Source organism: Bos grunniens, chromosome 13, assembly GCF_055505025.1.
Source record: "Bos grunniens cultivar Pamir isolate PY7600 chromosome 13, Bosgru_T2T1.0, whole genome shotgun sequence".
Classification (NCBI taxonomy): domain Eukaryota; kingdom Metazoa; phylum Chordata; class Mammalia; order Artiodactyla; family Bovidae; genus Bos; species Bos grunniens.
Window position 1 is genome coordinate 58,067,534 of NC_141177.1, and position 24,039 is coordinate 58,091,572.

Consider the following 24,039-nt stretch of genomic DNA (forward strand, 5'->3'; position numbering starts at 1 on the left):
CAGATCTTGGAGAGCTTTCAGTGTGTGTATTCCTGGCTCATTCTTTTTCATAATTGTTTAATTTTCCACTGAGGAGTTACACTGTAATATATTTAATTGGTATTCTGTATTCTATTAGTAGACATTTCGATGGTCAAATCTTATGCCACAGCAAATAATCCTTCGTAGACTATATTTATACATAGTTCATTTAGCATATATGTGTGTGAGTACAGTTAGAAAAGGGATTGTTATATCAAAGGGTGTGTATATTTTTTACTCTAAATTTATTGCCAGTTGCTGTCCAATTTGCTCTTCCTAGACTAGCTGCCTTAGGGAGTGTGTGAGGTGTGGCCAGGGCAGTGTCAGTGACTGGCAGGGATTATTCTTACGATGCAGAATGGGATGTATAAGCCATCTTCGCCTTTACTCTCCCTTACACAAAGATATCGGTAACAGCCTCGTTTCACAGTCAGCTTTACCTTATCCCAGCTACACTCTGCTTCCTGCAAAGATGGTGGGACTGAGAGGAAAGGACCATGCCATCTTCAGTCACACATTAAAATCCTGTGCTCCTTAAATGAATTTTGAATTACCACACAAAACAGCTTTGTCCCGTGAACTTAACCTGTTTTGAATAATCAGTGTGAGCCTGTCCTCCGAAGCTCTAAGCTTTTTTAGTGGCTTTCAGAGTTGTTCTCTGTACTGAAACATCCAGAATAGGGTCGGAGGGAAGAGTGGTGGCCGTGACCAGCCCTGATAATGCGCTTGCTGCCACCATGTCCACAAGCTGGATGAGTGTGCACGTGCTGGTCTCTCTGGCCACTGATGGTAGCCATGGACTGCTCACTATTGACAGTGTGGAAATCCTTAGTAGAGCATTATAGCTATGGGCAACTAATAACATAAAACCCAATGCTTAATTTGAGTAGCTTTTTCTTTGATCTAAAAAACCCAAGAAAACAAAAATCTCACCTTTTATACAGAGATGGTTTTAACTTACAGTTTAAGAAAGCTCTGTCACTGAATCGAAAGTTTAAGTATTTAGAAAATTGGCTCTTTTTCCTTACTTGCATTGAACCCTGAACACTTAACATGGTAAAAATGAAAGGTCATCTTATTAATGAAAGAGCAGTTGTAATAGTCAAATTACTTTTACATCTTTAAGTTATTTTTATGAACTTATTACAAATATTGATAGATTTCTTTTCCAACAGGTCTTTTAAACATGTATCTAGCCTGAAGGGAATCAAGGTAGGTAGTCAATATTTTTAAAATACAAGCAAATGATAAATGTTTCTATTAACTTTAATTTACTTTAGCTCTTCATAGAGAATTGTTTATCATTGGGTATCTTATATTTAAGTGTCATAACCCTTTATTCTGTAAGCTTCAAGTGCATTTGGAAAATTGCCTTCTAAGTTGTGATTTATAAACGTATTCATCAACTATATAATACTTCACATGCATTGTGCTGATTTTCTTATTTTATTGATAAAAGTTTATGGACAGAACTCTGACTGTCCAGCAGGATGTTTATTTTTCTGTCCTCAACATTACTTCACTCAGCCACCACCCCCTCAGTGCAATCCACCCCATCTACTCTTATCTACCCTCCCCTCATACCTTTGCCTAAAAGTTGTTAGACAGGAATTTTGTTATTTTGCCTTCTTCAAAAACATTAGGGTCTTTACTTATACTCACACTTTCTGCCTTCCTTACCCTTATCTTAATAAATACCTATTCCTATTTTTTTTAATTTATTGTTATTTATCTGGCTGCTTCGGGTCTCAGTTGTAGCACTCAGGATCATCACTGCATCGTGTGGAGTCTTTCATTGTAGCTCACAGACTATGAGGTTGTGGCACATGGGCTTAGTTGCCCTATGGCATGTGGGATCTTAGTTCCCAACCAGGGGTTGGACTCACGTCCCCTGCATTGCATGGCAGATTCTTAACCACTGGACCACCAGGGAAGTGCCAATAAATATCTTTTTACTTGGAACATTATCCTATTAAACACAAACACCCACATTTCTTCTTTGGATCCCATCACTTTTCCCTTTCTCAGGACCCTTCTCTCTTCTGCAGAATCTCTCTTTCCAGTGGTTCAGTCACCAGCATGTAAAGGCATGTTCTACTATTTCCTGTATTTAAAAGAAAAACCTTCCTGGAATCCGCAACCCCTCTCCCCTATTTACTGCTCCTATTTTACTCTTCCACAGCAAAATTCCTTGGGAAAAAATTGTCCGTGGTTTCCACTCCCCCATGTCATGTCTTTCTCAACCCACACATATCAGGATGGCACTGTTCAGGCCGAGGTTACCAATAAAAGACTAGTTGTTAGGGCTTTTTGTGTGGGTTCTTTTTTTTTTTTTTTTTTTTGCTGCGTTGGGTCTTCTCACAGCACCTGGGGTCTTTGTTGTAGAGCGTGGGGTCTAGAGCACACAAGCTCAGTTGCCCCGCAGCATGTGGGATCTTAGTTTCCGGACCAGGGATCATACCCACATTCCCTGCATTGGAAGGCAGATTCTTGACCACTGAACCACCAGGAAGTCCCTAGTTGCTTGGGTTTTTAACACATTTGACTTTTCAGGAGTATCCAGTGTGATTTCTCACCTCCTGAAACACTTTCTTCTGCTGGTCTCCATTTCTGCCTCTTGTCTAGTATATAAAATGTTGGAAGGTCTAGAGCTGGTTCTGACTCCTCTGGCCTCTCCATCTACCCTCATTTTCTCAACGACCTGCCCCAGACATCTCCCCAAGTATATATCGCTAGGCTTGACCTCTTCCCCAAACTTCGGCTCACGTGGGCTCCTGCCCTGCACCATCTGCAATGGGATGTGTAATGAGCAGCTCAAGGTTTACACACCCAAGTAGACTTAGATGACTCCCCCAGACATGTATCCCCCAGCTTTCCCATCTCTCAAAATCTGCTTCAGGTCACCTAGTTGTTCACGTGTCAAATACAGTAATTAGCCTGCTTTTTCTTTTCCATTTCACGTGCCAGTCCACTCCACCTCCAGGACGTACCCTGAACCTTTCCATTCCTCTCCGTCTTCATTTTTGCTCCTGTAGTCCCAGCTCGTGTCATCCCTCGCCTGGATTCCCATAGGTTGCCCTTTCATAGTTGTTCTTTCAAATCCACACTCCAGGTAGCAAGCAGTGCGACCTTCCAGCTGTGTGATCAGATGGTATAACTCCCCTGATGCGTCACGTCATGGTCTCCCCCCACAGCACTTCCTGCCACAGCTTGGAGGACCCTGAACAATCCATAATTAGCAGTTTCTCTTACTCCCATGGAAGAGTGAACATTTAAAATGATAACAGTGAAGGACTTCCCTGACAGTGCGGTAGTTAAGATTGCCTGCCAACACAGGGACTTGGATTCCATCCTCAGTTGGGGAACTAAGATCCCGCACACTGCCTGGCACGGCCAAAAAAATAAAACAGAAAAAGAAAAGATGATAATGATGAATGTATATTCATTAGCTATGCATTCTCCCTAAATTTTCTCTTTCCCCTGACCTTTCATGGTTACCCCTTTTAAAAATGTTTTCTCCAAATTTCATCTTACGTGTTCTTTCTGCAGAGAAGACTTGCTTCAGCAGCACCAATTTATAGCCACTCCTTGGTTGTTCCTTTTATCGCATCTCACTGTTTCATTCTCCAAATGGCACTAATCACAATCTGATCATTCTTTTGTTTTTTTATTTTTTATTCTTCTTTGTCTTTCCTCACTAAAACTGTGAGCTCTTAAGAACAGGAAAATTGTACTCTTTCTGTTGTTTTTTAATGGTTAAAAAAAATTTCTTCAGGTGACTTTAAAAAATGATGCTCATCTTAAAAAACAAATAAAAAAATTTTTTCTTATGTAATTGATAAATTTAGGGGTTTTCAAAAGTAGCCTTTCATTTGGAAGATTTAGTAGAAGACTTTCAGCAAAGTAATTTCAACATACAAGTATTTCCAAAGGAAAAGGCTGATATTTTGCTGTGTTTTCTGTGACCTTTTCTATAGATCTTAGACAGTCAAAAGTCATCAGAAGATTCCGGATCCAGGAAAGACTCTTCCTCAGAGGTTTTCAGCGATGCTGCCAAGGAAGGGTGGCTTCATTTCAGGCCACTCGTCACTGATAAGGGCAAGGTAGTACGTTTTCTCAGCTACCGTGAGCTTGTGAAATGCAGGCCCTGAAAAACAAAGCAATCAGTCTGTATATGGAAAATGGCAACATATACATAATAAGAAGAGTCGAAAACATTTATAAGTATCTGTTGACATACAGGAAAAATTATTTTAAAAAATACTGATCAGTGATTTAATTTAATATCTTTTAAAATTTAATGCCTTTTTCATTCTTTATATCAATTACATATAGACTATGTTATCTTTTGGCAACATTAAAGTGACATCAATGTATTTAAGAAGGAACTCTGCTTCTCTTATTAAAAAATTTATTACCCATGGATTATCACAGGTAGTCCTTTAGGGAGTGGCAATTCTCCATATTAATATTTAAAAACTTTTATTCAGCGTCTTTCAGTTTACTCTGTTAAGTTTCCTTTAAAATAGCTTTATCGTTCCATTTATTTGATAAACACAAGAGGTATTTAAATGAATATCACAGTATCAATATATGCTTCATGAAGCAAATAATAATATAATAAAAACTTTACCGGAAAATTTCCTACAATATTTGAGCAGTTAATTTATAAGAAAACTATAATACCGTCAAAAGAATATCAAAGTTTTCTTTTCTTTTCTTTAGAAAACCCACCTTGGATGTTGTTACTTGACCATATAAAATCGATCAATTTTGTTAACTAAATTCATCACTTGTACATATCATTTTGGAGTCACCTTATGCAGTGTTTGTCATTTGCATGATCTAAGCCTTGCTTTCACTCAAAAGATTTTTCTGACTGGTCTTTTTCCTTATTTTCTATTTCCTTATCATTTTTTATATATTTTGCTACACTCGCTTTATCCTAATTAACTTTGTTTATTTTATTTTCTGGACCCAATTAAAGTTGAGGTTTCACTACCCTTGATTGTGATAGGAATGCAGTGCCCAACTTGGTTTACACTGCACAAATTTTGTCTTTCCTCCCCTAACAAATACACGTTGACGTGAAGCAGGCACCTGCCACCTTGGGTTAACATTTCCGTATGTTAACAGCGCTGCTCGGCATGTCTGTTCTGCACTAAGATTTAGCCGAGTGCTGATCTGTCTGATTTGTCTCATGTTCTGCAGCGCGTTGGGGGAAGTATTCGGCCATGGAAGCAGATGTATGTTGTACTTCGGGGCCATTCGCTGTATCTGTATAAAGATAAACGAGAACAGACGACTCCGTCTGAGGAGGAGCAGCCCATCAGTGTTAACGCCTGCTTAATAGACATCTCTTACAGCGAGACCAAGAGGAAGAATGTCTTTCGACTCACCACGTCTGACTGCGAGTGCCTGTTTCAGGCTGAAGACAGGGATGACATGTTAGCCTGGATCAAAACCATCCAGGAGAGCAGCAATTTAAACGAGGAGGTGATTGTCCAAAATGACATGGATAAAACCAACAACCTTCACGATGGTTTTTTAAAAGAAGACTGAAAGAATCTGATACATCACTTTAAAAAAAATTATAGTATGCTATTTTCACTTAAAAATAGGTGACCAGAAGGAAAACTCAGGGAATTCCCTGGTGGTCCAGTGGTTAGAACTCTGTGCTTCCATTGCCGTGGGCATGGGTTTGATCCCTAGTCAGGGAACTGAGGTCAGGACCCTCAAGCTGCATTCCCTACCCCCACCCCCCACAAAAAAAAAAAAAAAAAACAACAAGAAGAAGAATTCAGTGTACATATTAATATTTTATATTATTTTCACTTACTGGAAAATCATCATTACTGAGCTAGAGAAATAGATAATTCAGATATTCTGCAGACTTTGTCAAACAGTGAACTGATGAGAGATCTAGGTTCCTAGTCCTAGTCATTACCTTAATGACTAAATACTCCATTTCTTTATCTTAAGACCAGGATTGTTGTGGGGCTTAAGTTACACTGAAAATGCTTCTCAAATCACTGTGTAAATTCAAAGAGATATGATAGTGTGGTTTTTTTTTTTTTTTAATGAAATGGTGCAGGCAAGAGTATAATATAGCCTATAGTAATACAATAATTGGATTCTAAGAAAACTTGCATTATCAGAAATCATGTGATAAGCCAATTTTTCTTTTTAATAAGGAGTTTCTGACTCACAGCCATCAAGATATTTTTACAGCAGAAATTCCAGTAGTGAAGATACTGTTTTCACATGTACATAACTATAAACTCTACAGAGCAGATTCAGCAATGATTAAGTCTAGATTTTACTCAAGGGTGCCTTTTTCCTATCAACACAGTTTTGCATAGATATTGTTCTCCTTTTGTGTGACCTGTTGTTATGACAAAAAAAGAAAAACACAAGGTTCTTTCCTCTTACAGTATTCAGGAACACCTACATCAAGCATAAAATTACGCGAATTATGTTCCCAAATGTAGTCATTTCCATTATATCCAATTTAAATCGTGAAAACTTAGTTCATAAGAAAAATGCCTATGTTTTTTTCCCTCTGATAGTGTATACTCTTTCTTGTTTGTCGCTAACAATGAATCCCGGATCTGTGTCAATACAACCCTTTCTCTACAACCACCACTATAAAAAAACATCCGTGAGTTTTGTCACAGTAAGGAAGGAAAATCAGAACTTGGATTTAGATTTCAGCTCTAAGTAGCAATTCACAGGAGTTCCTGTTTGAATCAGCACCTGCTCTGTGCTAGGTGTCATACTGGGCAGTAGATGACTTCATCTTTGAGACGTAGGGCTGTTTTAAGGGTTGATGGAGGTAACCCTTACGAAGAATGCAGCCCAGTGCCTGGTAGGTTGTGAACATGCACTTCATGTCAGCCATCATCACTATCATCTGATTTTTCAGGCACAGATATTTTCACCCAGTTTTATAGCTCAGAAAGTAATAATTCGCTGAGCATATACCATATGGCAGGCAGTCTTTTAAGCATTTTTACATTGGTTAATCATAGTAATCATACGAATATATCCCACTATTATCAATCATTACCATGTTTCAAACATGGGAACTATTTGACAAAGAGAGGTTAAGTAGTGTCCCCAGAGTCACATAGCTTGGAAGTGTCAGGACTAGGACTTACACCCAGGCAATCTTATTCTAGGTCTTAACCGTATCCTTTTTCAATTGGTAGATGAGAAGAATAGATTTGAATCCGAGAATTTACAAAGCCTGCGTTCTTTGTAAATTATAATGTTCACTATGATCGAAATGAGACAAGTAAAAAATATATTTGAGGACACATGTCAATATAGAGCTGGAATCAGTAGGGAAAAAAAATCGTTATGCTATGGTCAACTCTGAGTTTTCCAGACAGCATATTGTTGAGGTTAAAAAAAAAACCACAAAACAGTTTTGAGCTTTTCTGTTCTAACAATCTTTCTGGGGTTAGCGAGAAAAAACTGGCTCTCTGTTTCCCAGTCATTTATTAAAAATGACAGATGAGTTCAGTAAATGTGAACACTGGCAACTTGCTGGTTGTCTAGGTATTGCGGGGATACAGGAAATAAACGGAAAGCTCTTGGAAATGGGAGAGGCACTTGGAGCATTTGTCACTTAGTGATGTTGGGTCGTGATTTGAATAGAGGTTTTAAAACCACTCCATAGTGTTGGTATTGAATGAGCAAAGTAGTATGGAGCCCCCGACCCATACCCCCTGCCACCAAAAAAAAGTAGGATCCCTATTTAAATTTAGAATTGACTTTCTCATTTTACCTTCTGTTTATTCTGTAGGACACTGGAGTCACTAACAGGGACCTAATTAGTCGAAGAATAAAAGAATACAACAGTCTAATGAGGTGAGAATCCCACCGTGCTTCCTAGGTCATCAGGATGTAAAAATGCTTGTTTGTTCACAAATGTCCCTTTCTTTCAGCAGCAAAGCAGAGCCATTGCCGAAGACCCCTCGCCAGAGTCTCAGCATCCGGCAGACCCTACTTGGTGCTAAAGCAGAGCCTCGGACTCAGAGTCCACACTCTCCCAAGGAGGAGTCAGAAAGGAAGCTTCTTAGTAAAGGTACCGACACCAGTGTTCCTAGATACATGTAGGATTTAAAATTGGGACCATAGGGACTTCTTTAGCAGTCCAGTGGTTAGGACTCTGAGCTTCCACTGTAGGGGGTGTGGGTTTGATCCCTGGTTGGGGAACTAAGATCCCACATGCCCCATGCTGCAGCCAAAAAAATAAATAAATAGAAAGTAAAATAAAACAGGGATTGTAGTAAATCAACTAAATATAGTTGAAGTATCAGTTTAAAATATTTTTTAATGAAACAAAATTGGGATTGCAAAGACATTTTCATATTTTTCTGTGGACCTCAGCTCAGGGTGAACTAACCCAGAGATCACTGGTCCCTGGTCTAGGCTAGTGGGGCCTTTCTTAAGATGGGAGTCTAAGACATCAGTTCTTGTTAATACAATAAAGACCAAGAGAGGGAAAATCCAACACATATATAACACATCAAAAACTACCAGTTTGATTAATAATGAAGATCCAGGCACTATCATTTTGAAATAGAACCAATATATTTCCTTTTGCTAAAGTCTCACTATAAAGATGTCACATTGATTGTTTTCTTGACTGTTTTAAAGAAAATCATGGTGCAGATAGTCAAAAGGTGAAGAAGCATACATGATTCCAACTATTAATAGATTATCTGGAAGGTTGAAAGGAGTGTTATATTTGGAAGAAAATAGAATAGAATATGTTTGATAAATAAAGTTTGTATTCTTTATAGAACAGGACTCTGACTTATATAAATCTTGATTAAGAATCTTTAAAGTCATGATTTAGATACTCTCGTTGCCATTTTCTCTTCTTATGTCATTTTCTTTTGAAAAACAATCAAAAGATGATACCAGTCCTCCAAAAGACAAAGGCACGTGGAGAAAAGGCATTCCAAGTATTATGAGAAAGACATTTGAGAAAAAGCCTACTGCTACGGGAACATTCGGGGTCAGACTGGACGACTGCCCACCAGCTCATACAAACCGGGTAGGAGACACCGGCCAACCAGCCTTCCTCAAGTCATTAATTCAGCCATAGTCGTATTAGGACCTGAGTACACAGCCCTGCAGGTCACAGGGCGTGTCTGTCCGTCTGTTGAATATTTTCCTTGTCTTAACAGACCTTAGTTTCTCTTAAGTGTTTTTGACCTGTATGAGTGTGTTGAGTAATTTTTGTAACGTTTTTTGCTCATGTATTGACTCTGAAATGGAATAATTATTCAACCAGTAGGAATGTATTCAAAATGCTTGATAAGAATTCATTTTCAAGTCATGTGTGTTTAAAGAAGCATGGGAACAAGGACTTGATTGAGAAAGTGTTATAGATGTAAGTGTGTGTGTGTGTGTGTGTGTGTGTACAATGCACATGTTAAGATTCATATCACGAGTGGATGAATGTTATTCTAACCTCCTTCTTCCCCTCTACCCTTCTTTTATTCAACTGAACTGTTTCCACATTCTCTTATTTGCTCTTATTTCCTCCTTAGACTTTTATTACTATGGATTCTCCTTTCTGTCTTGACTTACTCATTCTTTCCCCACTGACTCAAATATCTCCTGTTGGTTTTATCTCTTTGCAATTCTGCAATGTCTATATTCATTTTCTCTGTATCAAATAACAGCAATTCATATACTGTTTCCTTTTTGATGGAAAGGGTCTTTTAGCTATGATATACATCTATTAACTGAAGATAAACATTCATATGGTGTTAAATAAATGTTTATTTCTTGTTTTGCAGTATATTCCATTAATAGTTGACATATGTTGTAAATTAGTTGAAGAAAGAGGTCTCGAATATACAGGTATTTACAGAGTCCCTGGAAACAATGCAGCCATCTCCAGTATGCAGGAGGAGCTCAACAAGGGAATGGCTGATATTGATATACAAGATGATGTAAGTTTGTGTCTTTTTTTTTTTTTTTTTTAATTTGGGTATTTCTGTTTGAATTACTGGTCTGTGTTGTTGGTTTTGTTTTTTTTTTCTCCCCTTTGGTGGTATTGACTACAAAAGTACTGTATTTTTATCTTGCATAACCAGAAATGGCGAGATTTGAATGTGATCAGCAGTTTATTAAAATCCTTCTTCAGAAAACTCCCAGAACCTCTCTTCACGAATGGTGAGTTTACCTCCACCAAAGACACCAGATGAAACAGTTGAACCATACATAGTTGGGAACCCACAGCATATTCAATTAAACTGGGAGAAAATAGTTTTATCAAAGGGAACAGGAGGTTTTGTTTAGTTCTTATTAGTATACAAAGCATAATCTTGTGTTATTTTTGTGATCTGGATTGTTTTTCCCTCCTGATACATTTCAGTGAAAAGTAGAGTTTATTAAAAAATTGTTACAGTTCAGTAAAAATATATGTTATTCTGTTCATTCATGTTTACAGCCAAGTTGAAAATACCTTTATTACTGTTCTCAGTGAAAAGCCTTCAGACATTTTAAGATACAATTAGTAGAAAAACATTTTTTCAGCCAAGCCTACTATTTGACTGAGATAAGACCCTGTGGCAGGTGTTGCAGTGAAGAGAGAAAAAGTGGACAGACGGATGTACCCTCAGCAAACTCACATTTTAGGGAATTTCCTTTATTTGATAAGGCTTGTGTGTGCGTGTGTGCTCAGTCACTCAGTTGTGTCTGACTCTGCAACCTCATGGACTATAGCCCGCCAGGCTTCTCTGTCCAAGGGATTTTCCGGTCAAGAATACTGAAGTGGGTTGCCATTTCCTTCTCCAGGGGATTTCCCCAAACTAGGGATCAAAACTATGTCTCTTGGGTCTCTTGGGTCGGCTTGCCGATGCTGCTGCTAAGTCGCTTCAGTCGTGTCCGACTCTGTGCGACCCCATATACGGCAGCCCACCTGGCTCCCCCGTCCCTGGGATTTTCCAGGCAAGAATACTGGAGTGGGTTGCCATTTCCTTCTCCAGTGCATGAAAGTGAAAAGGGAAAGTGAAGTCTCTCAGTCGTGTCTGACTCCTAGCGACCCCGTGGACTGCAGCCTACCAGGCTCCTCCATCCATGGGATTTTCCAGGCAAGAGTACTGGAGTGGGTTGCCATTGCCTTCTCCTTGTGTTGGCTTAGGAGATATTAAAAACTATAGCAGTTTCAAAGACAACATTTCAAAGGCTATTTGTGGTCTTCACTATTTTGTTTTTCTTTTTAATCATAGTTTGAAATTGAATCTTAAAGGGAAACTTGATTACACTTGAACAATTTAAGATGAATTTGTTTTTTTTGTTCTTACTGTTGTCAGATAAATACGCTGACTTTATTGAAGCCAATCGTAAGGAAGATCCTCTAGATCGTCTGAAAACATTAAAAAGACTAGTAGGTATTATTTTGTATTTTTGGAGGTACAACAAAAGTTTAGCATTTAAATCCATCATGCAAATAATATGTTTCAGATTCATGATTTGCCCGAACATCATTATGAAACACTCAAGTTTCTTTCGGCTCATCTGAAGACAGTAGCAGAAAATTCAGAAAAAAATAAGGTATGTAAACTCTTTATTGAAGAGATATGCTTTCAGTGGCTTCAGTTGAAAAGACATGCTCCCCTGCTTCAGGCCAAATAATCAAAAATAGGTTATAATTAAACAAAAGCTCTAAAGTACATCACATTGCTGATCAAGTCCCTCTAAAGATCACTCTTAAAAGCAAAAGATCCCCAAAATATCAATTACTACTTTTTAAAGACATTCTCTTTTATGTTTATCCAGCAAGAAAAATGAAAAAGAAAGTTCACTTTTTATTTTTCAACTGTATCTTAATATTTTGAATGTGCAATGCTTGCATAAAACAACAGTAAAAATGTATCAAGTGGTATACAGTGACAAACAACAGACATTTCCTTTGTTTTGGTTTAAACAGATAAGACCTTTTCTTTGTTTTGTTTTAATACCACCGTATTACCTTTATCAAACACACCAAGATTTAGTATTCTTTAATATTATCTTAATATTCTATTCATGTGTAGTTTTTCCTGATTGATTTAAAGAAATGTCTTTTTTATGAGTATCATACTGAATAAAAAAAAAAAACCCACACACCAAATAAATGAACAAACAAAACCAAACAAAAAAATTCACTGATACAGAGAACAGAGCAGTGGTTACCAGAGGGGAGGAGGGTTGGGGATGCAGGGAAGGAGGGTGAGGGGTGACAGGGTAAAAGGGGATCAACTGTATAGTGATGGATGGAACTGAATTTTTGGTATGGGTCCCTAGATCAGTTTGATTTTTTTTAATTCTACAATGGTGTTTTACTCTCTGGTATGTTTTTGGTATTGGTTATTTAATGTTTTAATCAAATCTTGAGGTCAAAAGATTATACCAAACACTATAAGATATAACAAAAAAGATTTGTACCTTTGATAACTGGGTAGTTAAACAGGAATACAAAATATGGAAATAAACATACAAACATCTAGGTATGTAATACTGAGATATTCATATTGGTACAAGGGTGAGCAAAAGGCTTTGGAAGTCTTGGATGAAGTAAAGGTTTTATCAAAAGAATATTTTTAGACATTAGATTTTTACATATTCATGATCTTAATGTACCACTTGGGCAAATTTGGAAAATTTTATATATTTATTTCCAATTTTTAGTTTTTGAGGGGAGAGGTTTTCCCTATTCTTTTACAAATTTTATTAGCTTTGATTTTAATAGTTTTATCAGTTAATCCAACTTTGGTAATACTTCTTTTTAGCTGTGCTGTGCAGTTCTCTGACCAGGAATCGAACCCGTGCCCCCTGCAGTGGAATCGTGGAGCCTTAACCACCGGACCACTAGGGAATTCCCTATAATACTAGTTGTGAACTAGATAAATTGCTTTCACTCAAACACTTCTTGGAAAAAATGTCAGTTGTGTTGTATACTGTCATTAAAGCAAGAAAAAATTTACATATAGATTGGTTTATGGAAATCCCAACCAGGAAGTATTATTACTATTTTACACACGTCAGTCAACCATTGTTTTGCCTTCTTTTTCAACAAAAGAACCTTTCAGAAATAAAATGCCAAACATGCAATGGGAATTTAAGCCTACTTTCTTAAGAAATGCTATGATGTTTTCTGATATCCTTTGTTGCAGATGGAACCAAGAAACCTAGCCATAGTGTTTGGTCCAACTCTTGTGAGAACCTCCGAAGATAACATGACACACATGGTCACTCACATGCCAGATCAGTACAAGATCGTAGAGACACTCATCCAGCACGTAAGTTCCGGCTTCGGCTCGTCAAGAACATTCTTTTTCATGAGCAGCTGATAGTTGGCAGGGTAGCATATGGTTATAATTTTTTTTTTTTTCGCCTAAGAAAAATTACTTTTTTTTCTGTGCTATCCTCCAAAATATAGATCTCTTTAGGGGGTTGTTTAATTTCTCTTTTTCACCGTCTTTATTTTAAATTTTAGCATGACTGGTTTTTCACAGAAGAAGGTGCTGAAGAACCTCTTGTAAGTATTGGCTGTCAGCGTTTATACTATGTTCTGGGGACACGTGAGATGCTGACCCTACAACAGTGTCACCTTCCTGCTTTGTATGCTATTGTCTGCTTTGCATCTCGGAAGCAGGTCTATATAGCACCTCAGTTTCTGATCAAATGAAAGTCCAAGTATGATGCTTGTTTGGTAATTAATTATATGCAAACAGTGTAAAAAAATTAAGTATATGTCCTCCACTCAGTAATGTGTCTTTTACTAAATGTTGTTTGAATTTTAAAGAAAGTATCTTTGAAGAGATGATGAAGAGATCTTTGTTTATTAACCATAGACAACAGTGCAGGAGGAAAACACAGTAGACTCCCAGCCAGTGCCAAACATAGATCATTTACTCACCAACATTGGAAGGACAGGCGTCTCCCCTGGAGATGTATCAGGTAACTCTTGCCTGGGCAGTATTGATCTTTAGGTTAAAAGCTAAATTTTTATAACATGAAAGAGCAAGTCAATCATAAGTAACAATTCACTCTGATTTTTTTTTTCCTTTTCTTCTTCTCTTTTTTCCCTTTCTACTAATAAAAGAATGTAATCTTCCCTTTCTGATTGATCGTGATTATCTTCCAGTGACTGTAATGCCATTGGCAGTGCATGGAGTTGTAATGCTTGTCAGAAAGGAACTATGAGGGAAAATGAGCATGCAAACCACTGTTTTGTTCTTTTTTTTTTTTTTAATTCACAGTTTCCATGTAATAGTCATCACAAGGTAAAACAGATACCCGCTACTGAGTATGTGGTTGCTGTGATGGCAGAAAGTGTGGTCTAGACTGTTACGAGTAATTCTTACTCTCGAGCTGGATGTTCTGTTGAAAAAGCAGCAAGTTAACTGTAAAATGCTCACGGGCAACATTTCCATAAATGCAGTATATATTATCTTGTCACTACAGAGGTCACCGTAAAAGTCAACCTCTTTGACATTTTCTTCTGTTTTCTATCGCCACCCTAATATTTGGTGAAATACGAGCTCTTGCAGGCTCTTTCGATGAAAGTTTTCTCCTGCCAAACTGTTGCAACTAACCTAGCATGTTTTACACCATGTTCTCCCTTTGTCTCCAGTTCGTGTTTTAGTCCTAAAGGGTTTTTCTTCCAGCATTTTACTGACACAGGCAAATCTATACTGATGTTGAACAGGCGAGATGGGAGGAGTCTATCACACGGTAATGTCGCTAGTGGATTCTGTGGTGTCCCTGATGGACAGCTGGAACTGTAGGAAGAAGGACGACTGTTGTCCACACTGTAGCTGCCTTGTCTGCAGAAACCCCCGATTCCTGTAAACGCACACCGAGTTGATCTGTGGTGTACATTTTCTCTTACAATTCTTGTAAACAGATCACGACTACTTTCTTAAAAGTTTTTCTGCTGTTTCTTGTTATTTCTGAAGCAGACCGTGAGGAGAAATAGCATGGTATGGTCTACCAGTTCTTAAAGTCATAAAGCATTGAGCCATGTGTTGAAAGGGGTGTGGCATGGGGCTCAGCTCATTAACTCTGAAAATCCATTTCCCTGAAGTTGAAAGAGAAAATTTCAAAAATCGATGTTGTCCGAAAGACTGCTAGCCCCTTCCTACCCTCTTTGTACTTGTACAATCTGAGTTTTTGCCAGACAGTAAAATGATGCTCTCCATTTTTCCATTTTCATGATAACATTTGTTACTAGATAATTGGAAAACTGGTAGCAGTGTAACTAATCAAAAGGATCCCTGACTGCACAGATGTGAAACCAGGGTCCAAAGCACAGAGATCAGCATGATTTAACATGACACCAAAGTGACCTAGAAGCAGGGTTATCCGAATGCATATTATGCATACAGTAAATGCTTCTCAAATTTACCATTGACAGTCTGACAAAAATCAAAGTAGACAACACCAAGTCTGAGCATCTCAATTTGTAGCGAGGGCAGCCAACAATCTCAAACGTTCTACACTGTGTATCAGTTTCAGATACAGGATGTGGTACATAGTGCCATTCTTCAAAAGGTCTTCGAGCTGCTTTATTGCTAGATTGAATACTTAGAAAATTGAATAAACACTAGTGTTTCTGTTTTGTTTAGTACAGGGCTCCTTTGCCATCCCTCTCATTGAGCTGATTCTGCCTACAATTCACAGCATCCTTTCATGGCGGTGGCTTTCTGTGGTGCAGCTTGCATCTTTGTGAGCTCTGACTATCCACTGTGTTTTATTGTTTTTTGAGTTTTGCTTTCACATTTTGTTCTGTGCCTGTCTCTTCCATAAGTTTTTGCATTGTTTGTGGGAAGCAGTAAAGAATCTGACCAATACTGACCATGTTTTCCTTAACTTCCCACAGATTCAGCTACTAGTGACTCAACAAAATCTAAGGTAAATTGTTTCTTACAGTTGGGAAATATTTTAGGGGGGAATTGCTTTGTGGCTGATGGTTATGATTCGTATGTGGTGCACCCCTGTCTGTGTCTAATGACACAGACTAACAGAGTATTATAAAGGGGAAAATTAATGCTTAGAATATGATAGAGGAATACTGGATTGTGAAATGGGGTGTTGGGTTTATCTCAGCATAGTTTAGTATAATACAAAGAAATAGGCATTTCCCCCTTTGTTCTTACATGTGGAAATTTTCTAACATACACAAAAGTAGACAGACTAGTATGAGTCCTCATTTAGTTCAGTTCAGTCCTCATTATCCATCCTCAATTAACATACGGTCAACATTTGTCTTACCTGCACCCTGCCCACTTTCCTCCTCCTTGGGACTATTTTGAAGCAAATGCCAAACATTGTATTTCATCTGTAAACATTTCAGTAGTGATATAGACTTAATCGTTATATATTTTTTATAAAAATATTCTTACCTTCTTTTCAACAAGGTCATTAATTTTGTTTTTACAGTCAATTTTTGTTTACACAATTTGTGTTCTGTTGACACCACCACCAAAGTACACAACTATTTGAGTGGTTTTAAAGCCATTCTTCAGAGAAGGCAATGGCACCCCACTCCAGTCCTCTTGCCTGGAAAATCCCATGGATGGAGGAGCCTGGTAGGCTGCAGTCCATGGGGTCGCTAAGAGTTGGACACGACTGAGCGACTTCACTTTCACTTTTCACTTTTATGCACTGGAGAAGGAAATGGCAACCCACTCCAGTGTTCTTTCCTAGAGAATCCCAGGGACAGAGGAGCCTGGTAGGAGGCCGTCTATGGGGTCGCACAGAGTCGGACACGACTGAAGCGACTTAGCAGCAGCAGCAAAGACATTCTTGTAGTTAGAAAGTTTTTTATTTCAAATTTTGCTCTGCTGAGATAGTAGCAAGTAAAATTGTTAATAAAAATTTTTAAATGTTCTATTTGGAAATGAAACATGAATGTTACATATCATTTCTAAGCATAATGAGGTCACATATGACTAAATTATAATTTAATTTCTTGCAGAAAATATTGCAAAATATGTAATGATATATCATTCACTATCACTTATATTGTGATTATTACTGTCTTATAAAAAGCTTTTTTATCATTTTTTTACCCTAACTTTTTATTTTGGAAATTTTTAAGTTATTGGAATAATAGTTAGCATTCAAACCTTTTGCCCTAGATTTTTCAGTTGGTAACTCTTGACATATATGTATGTAATTGTTTTCTATGTCATTTGAGTTACTTATAGATATGACAACACTTTACCCCTAAGTGCTTCCATGTGTGTCACCCAAGAACAAGGGCATTCTTCTGTATAATTACAGTATAATTATTGTACTCAATACATTATTATTTCTAATGTACAGCATTTACACAGGTTCAACCAGTCATCCCAGGAGTGTTTGTTTTTTTCTTTTCTTGTATACAGGCTGCAATCAGGATCATTCCTTGCATTATGTTGTCATGTCTCCTTAGACTTACTTACTTTGGACCAGTTTTCCACCTCTTTTTGCCAGAATTTAAGACTTCAGATATAGATTTTTATGTTTAAAAAACTTTTTTGAAATTTCCTCCATCCCTCTTACTAGAAGCATATTTCTTAACCTGTGATTATAGCAATCTCTTCATCTTAATCAATTATGGTGCAGATAACCAAATAATATATTTTTATAACAATGTTTTCAGTTATAAAAGAAGTAAAAATCATTTGCTCTAACATATACGTGATCACAGAATCATTGATGTTGGGAATCTTAAGGATACTCTTAATTTTTTCACTTAAATAAACAATGAAATTGAGTTGTTGAAAACTGAATCACTTGCTAGGTGTCATATGCAGCAAGTGAGGGAAGAACAGGCTAAAGAAACACCAGATCTTCTAATTCAGAGCCCAGTCATAGCCATCATTCCCTGAGGTCTTCAGCAGAATGTGAATGTGTTAAAATGTGAATAAGCATCAGAAAAGTCCTGGATAATTAGACAGTCCTTTATAACTTAGAAGAACAAAGTTCTGTACATCTGACTTGATTTTGGAAAGTCCTTTTTAATACAACAGCCTAAGTTTTTACTTTAATTTTCAAGACTTCAGTATAGCAGTTCTAGCTTGTCTAAAATTTTTATGACAATAGAGAAACCATACTTTGCTTCTGACTCACCATACTGCCTGCCTGCTCATCTTAAATGGCGTGTGTTAAACCAGCTAGGGTTTATTGACACCCCTCTCCCCCATTAACTGAGCCTGTAGGCATTATGAAGATGTTAATTAAATGGTCTTAAGCAGTCGTCTTCAGGAACCTATTAGGCATAGCTGACTAAGCTGGTTGGCTGCACTGCCACTTTTTCAATACAGGGCATGACAGAGTTTCTATGGTAAGGATTTAAAATCTTGAATTGACCTTAGGTTTTTTGAACTTTCTGATTTGGTTGTTCCTTGAGATCAGTGAAGACATTACCAACCTAGTTTACCTAAGGCCATTCTCTGCAGATCCAGCCTGACTGAACTAATGGGAACCCCAAAGTTCCCTTATCTTAATCAGCTTATGAGACAGTATCTGTATCATGTGACATCTGTAATTAGAAAAAAGGTAGTCATAAGATTTTAGTAACCAGCATCAGAATATTGACTATGAAACCGGTGTTCCAGAGGAAAGAACCTGTAGACCCACGGAGTATAGCAGAAGCGGGGATGGTCCATAGTTACAGAAAAGTTAAGAACAATGGGGGGTGGGGGCCACCAAACACAAAATGTGTCCCTGAAAGACAGGTGTATGTGAGCTGTGTGACTTGGCTGATAAATATTAATTAGTCCCATTTCTAATTAATTGAAAATAAAAACTTATGTTAGGCACAAATTAAAAGGAGGTATAAAAACCGCACCTTGTTAGTACTTGGCTTTAGTGGTTAAGAAATAATTGGGGTGGGGGAGGGAAGGACTGGGAGTTTGTGATTAGCAGATGTAAATAAACTATTACATATAAGATGGATAAACAACAAGGTCCTACTGTATAGCACAGGGCACTATATCAATATCCTTCATGTACCATAATGGAAAAGAATATCTATATGTATTATAACTGAGTCACTTTGCTGTACAGCAGAGATTGGCACAACCTTGTAAATCAACTATATTTCAGTTTTTAAAAGTTTTTTTTTTTTTTTTTTAATCAAGCAATAGCAATCGCACACACACAAAAAGAAATATTTGGGGGGAAACCTTTTCAGAAAGTGAACTCGATGACGTTCTGTTCAAAGTGTTGTATCTCTGCTTCCCAGGGTTCTTGGGGATCCGGAAAAGACCAGTACAGCAAGGACCTGCTTGTATCCTCCATCTTCGCGGCTGCCAGTCGCAAGAGGAAAAAGCCAAAAGAAAAAGCACAACCCAGCAGCTCGGAAGACGAGCTGGACAATGTGTTTTTCAAGAAAGAAAACTCAGAGCAGGGTCACCACGACATTAAAGAAGAGTCCAAAAAAGAGAGTGAGACACCAGGCCGGAAACAAAGGACCGTTGCTCCCAAAGAAAACAACACGAAGAAAGACAGCAGCGGAGGTGGCAGAGCTGAGCAGAGGGCCCCGCGTGGGGAGAGCTTGGAGCCCCCGGCCCCCCAAAGCACCAAGCAGAGCCGGTCACCCACCCTGAGCTGTCGCCTCGCCGTCCTGAGAGAGAGCCCCAGGGCCCTCGCAGCCCAGAAGACCTCCCACCTGGAAGACACGGGGTCCGACTCCAGCACCCTACTCAGCACTCACGCCCCGGCTCCCCCGGCAAGCTTTCCCACCAAGAAACCCCCCAGCCCCGAGCCCAAGCACAGCGAGCTCCTGGTCAGTGTCGGCAGCATCACCTCCGACCACGCCGGCACACCGTCTGCTCCCTACCTGGCCGGCCTCGACTCCAGCCGGCTGAGCCCCGAGGTGCAGTCCATGGCCGAGAGCCGGGGATTTGAAGCTGATGACGAGAGGAGCGAGCTGGTCAGCGAGGGCCGGCCAGTGGAGACAGACAGCGAGAGCGACTTTCCGGTCTTCCCCGCCGCCCCGGCCTCGGACAGGCTCTTCCGAGGAAAACTCCAAGAGGCCGCGAGGACCAGCCGGAGAAACTCAGAAGGCAGTGAGGTCAGCTGCACGGAAGGAAGTTTAACACCAAGTTTAGAAAGCCGGAGACAGCTCTTCAGCTCCCATAAACTGATCGAGTGTGACACTCTGTCCAGGAAGAAATCCGCCAGGTTCAAGTCAGACAGTGGGAGTCTAGGAGATGCCAAGAATGAGAAAGAAGCCCCTTCCATCACCAAAGTGTTCGACGTTATGAAAAAAGGAAAATCCACCGGAAATTTACTGACACCACCAGCCAGAAGCGAATCGGACAAACAGGAACCCACTTGGAAAACAAAAATAGCCGATCGGTTAAAACTGAGGCCCAAAGCCCCGGCCGATGACATGTTTGGAGTAGGAAGTCAAAAAACCATCACCGATCCTGCCAAAAGGAAAAACATCAAACGCAGACACACGCTGGGTGGGCACAGGGATGCTACTGAAATGAGTGTTCTGAATTTCTGGAAAGCCCAGGAGCAGAGCGGGGACAGAGAATCCGAACTTTCAGCTGTGAATCGATTGAAGCCCAAATGCTCCGCCCAGGACCTGTCCATCTCAGACTGGCTGGCCAGGGAGCGGCTACGCACCAGTACGACTGACCTGAGCAGAGGGGACACGGGGGACCCCCAGCCTGAGAGTCTTGGCACCTTAGAAATACCAACCAGGGACCCGCCCCTGTCTTTCCAGTCCGATGCAGACAGTTCTTCCAGCACCTTGGCTTCAACTAACAGGGCCCCTCTTTCCACACCATCACAGTCACCTGACCAAATAAATGGAGAAAGCTTCCAGAACACTAGCCAAAACTCCAGTTCTGCAGCCAGGGTCCAACCTCATCAACTGTCTGAAACCCCAGATCACAAAGCACAGTTCCATCCCTGTCTTTAAACTGGGGGTCCTTTCTGGAGCGAATAAAAGCTACTGTTACACTTTCCAGTAACTCTGTAAATATTTTCTTGTACCAGAATTGTTATTATGCAGCCTTCATTTGGGCTGGTTTCATCATTTTGCACTGTGAAATAGCTTTACGGTGCATTACTACAGCCAGAAGAACATATATATATATATAAATATATAAATAAATATATATTTAAAATATATTGGATAGTTGTATACAAAGGAGCAAGGTATTTGTTGCAACTCACTGCATAGTGTGTACACCCAAGATAACAGAAGAAAATCTCTGGCGTTAGTATGCGGCAGACATGTTCTTTTGGTTTCATCACTAACAAAAGTGCCTCATCATAAAAATACATTTGGTTTTTAGGGTGCCATATTGTTAAAATTAGATAACGTACATTGAGCAAAAAAAAAAAAAAAAATGTGTTTTATTGGTAACAAATTTCATCACATTTACCAGTTTTAACACAGGTGGATACAGAACTTCCATTCTCTAGTCATTCCAGGTGGATCTCTGAGTTTTCTATTCCAACTTTTAATACAGTTTTTGAGTTTTGTGTGACTTGAATTTTTAATCTTTCTGTAAAATACATAACTTAAATGAACATATTATATGTGTATCTTTTCTTCAGATACCAGATTTGATATAAATGTTGTAACATAGGTGTGTAGATAGTGACCTGGATGGAACTGGCTTCTTTATGGAGAAGAATATAATTCTGCATGAGGACTTAATGGATCCAAACCTGTGTCATGCCTGTGTGCATACCCAATTAAACACTGGAAATAAAAATTGTTTTGGTGAACTTTGTATGGCTTGAAACTTATTAGTTACTAATATATAGTTAAATGCTATTCATTTATCACTGCCATTCTAATTTTTATTTTAGTTTTTTAGATTTATTTGAAAAATATTTATTTATCAGGTCTTAGCTGTATCACGTGGATCTTTCACTGTGGCACTCGGACTCTCTGGTTGTGCCACATGGACTCAGTAGCTGCAGTGTGTAAGCTTAGTTGCTTCTCAAGATGTGGGAACTTAATTTCCCAACCAGGGATTGAACCCGTGTCCTGCGCATTGCGAGGAGAATTGTTCACCACTGGGCCACCAGAGAAATCCCAGTTCTGCCTTTTAAAAATTACCCGGTCTTAACATTGCCCCCTCCTCTTTTTGGCTGTATCTGGCAGAGATCTCTTATAATCGTTTCTATTGGCCTAACTTTACTTGTGTACACAGGTAATATTTAACTTTTCTGGCTGAAGTCATGTATGCTGTTTACCTTTTCATAGAGATAATGAGTAAAGAGAACATGCATTTAGAAGTCAAACCAACTCTATACTTCTAGATACATAAACTTGGACACATTATTTAACTTCTCTGAATTTATTCCCTTGTACAAACAATGATGATAACAGTATCTACTATAAGGGTTATTAGATTTAAGTGAGATAGTGTTCCAAAATATTGCTTGCCACACAGTACTTGAAAAATGTTTATCAAAGATATTCTTAGAAATAGTGGGTAAAGATTATTAAATTTTACAAAAATCTGTCCAGTTTTAAATTTCACTTGTGTCTCATTTCTAAAAGTTCTGTTTAATTGTCTCAATTTAGCTTAATCAGTTATGAGATCCATTTTATCACATTTTAAGTCTTTTATGTCTATGAAATATTTAATCCATTGATGTTAGCATGAATTCTGGAATCAGACTGCCTGCTTCAAATCAAGGATCTGCCATTTACAAATTGGATGAGTTTGAACAGCTACCTGACTTCTCTGTGCCTTTCCTTACATGTGGAATGAAGGAAAGAACAATCCTTGTCTCATTGTTACATGTGGTTGCTGTTACTATTATATTTTAGGTCTGTTGCTTGCCATAGCTTCAGTTTTATCAGGTCTGATTCTTTCATCTTTAATGTCTTTCTTTTCTAAAATTTATTTTTTTGGCCATGCTGTGTGGCATGTGGGATTCTAGTTCCCTGGCCATTGGGAGTTCAGAGTCCCAACTAATAAACTGCCAGGGAAGTCCATAACCTCTTAATTCTTTAATCTGATATTTCTGTTGACCCTAGTTTATGGTGATTCTGTCTGAATGTTTGGAGTGTCTATTCATGGAAGTCAGAATAAGAGACTTATAATTTTATCATTGTCATTTTTGTGCCAAAAAAGTAAATCTTTGTCACGGTGCACCATAATTCAGTGTACCCAAATAATCATTTTCCCTTTTTCTATTTTTGAGAATACCAAAAGGCTCCTTTTTGAAGAGAAAGTGGGAGGAAGAAAGGCATTTGAGATGCCAGTTAGAGCTTTGTAAGTCAACTTAAGATTCCTAGTATCTTATAGTCACACAAGAGCCTCTGGGGAGTTTTTTTTATAGAAGTCCTTTAGTTCAGAGAATAACATCTTTAGTTTCCTAGAAAATTCAACACAAAAGCTGAAATATGACTTTGTATTATATTTCTAGGATAGATACCATTATAAATATTAGGAAACAGTAAACTTCCCATTCCTCTAGTCCATTCCAATGGACATCAGGCAAACAAAACTCTTAAATCATAAAATTATAGCTTCAGTATTCAAACTTCATGGGGTTCCTCATCTTGCTGAGAAGGGTCCGTGGACTGAAGGACCTTGGGTCCACCTCACCCCACAAGTCTCCCCACACGCTTTTCGTCTGCTTGTCACCTCCCTCCTTTCTCCTCCCCTTATCCCTGGAATATTGGCCACCTCCCCTCAGGCACCACTTCCAGCCCAGGTACCCACTAGGTACCTAGAAAGATGTGAGGAAAGTTCCTGGGAGAGAGGTAAGCAGATAAGGTCACTTAAAGCAGCGCTGTTATCTTTTCTAATTCCAGGGAAGACAGCGTGGCAGAAAACCCCGTTTGTTCGTGCTTGGTGCTCTAGGGGCTGGCCCTGTGAGGGGAGGGCAGTCTGAGCCCCCGGGACGCCCGGGGCTGACGTCCCCTTTGGACACGTGTGTGCGTCTTCAGCAGAAGTGCATGTGCTCTGAACTTGGGAGTTTGCGTACCACCAGGGCGATCAAAAGTAGGTGGCATTCTCCTTG

The 24,039-nt window shown here is 38.9% G+C and overlaps 1 protein-coding gene across 48 annotated transcripts in view; it reads left to right on the forward strand.

Annotated features, from left to right (window-relative positions):
• ARHGAP21 (Rho GTPase activating protein 21) overlaps positions 1-21,780 on the forward strand; it is a 130,253-nt gene extending 108,473 nt beyond the window's left edge. For 23 of the 48 annotated variants that reach the window (XM_086334426.1, XM_086334412.1, XM_086334421.1 and 20 more), the window contains 15 exons: positions 1,197-1,233; positions 3,999-4,124; positions 5,233-5,517; positions 7,832-7,896; positions 7,974-8,113; positions 8,949-9,091; positions 9,843-9,998; positions 10,143-10,221; positions 11,364-11,437; positions 11,515-11,604; positions 13,206-13,331; positions 13,529-13,570; positions 13,887-13,992; positions 15,917-15,948; positions 19,271-21,780. In XM_086334426.1, coding sequence (XP_086190552.1) covers positions 1,197-1,233; positions 3,999-4,124; positions 5,233-5,517; positions 7,832-7,896; positions 7,974-8,113; positions 8,949-9,091; positions 9,843-9,998; positions 10,143-10,221; positions 11,364-11,437; positions 11,515-11,604; positions 13,206-13,331; positions 13,529-13,570; positions 13,887-13,992; positions 15,917-15,948; positions 19,271-20,962 — 3,193 coding nt within the window. In that variant the 3' untranslated portion in view covers positions 20,963-21,780. Of the gene's footprint in view, positions 1-1,196; positions 1,234-3,998; positions 4,125-5,232; positions 5,518-7,831; positions 7,897-7,973; positions 8,114-8,948; positions 9,092-9,842; positions 9,999-10,142; positions 10,222-11,363; positions 11,438-11,514; positions 11,605-13,205; positions 13,332-13,528; positions 13,571-13,886; positions 13,993-14,294; positions 14,637-14,743; positions 15,018-15,916; positions 15,949-19,270 lie in introns of those variants that run through there. The other 25 variants (XM_086334431.1, XM_086334417.1, XM_086334439.1 and 22 more) reach the window with 8 other exon arrangements.
• Positions 21,781-24,039: the final 2,259 nt, after the last annotated feature.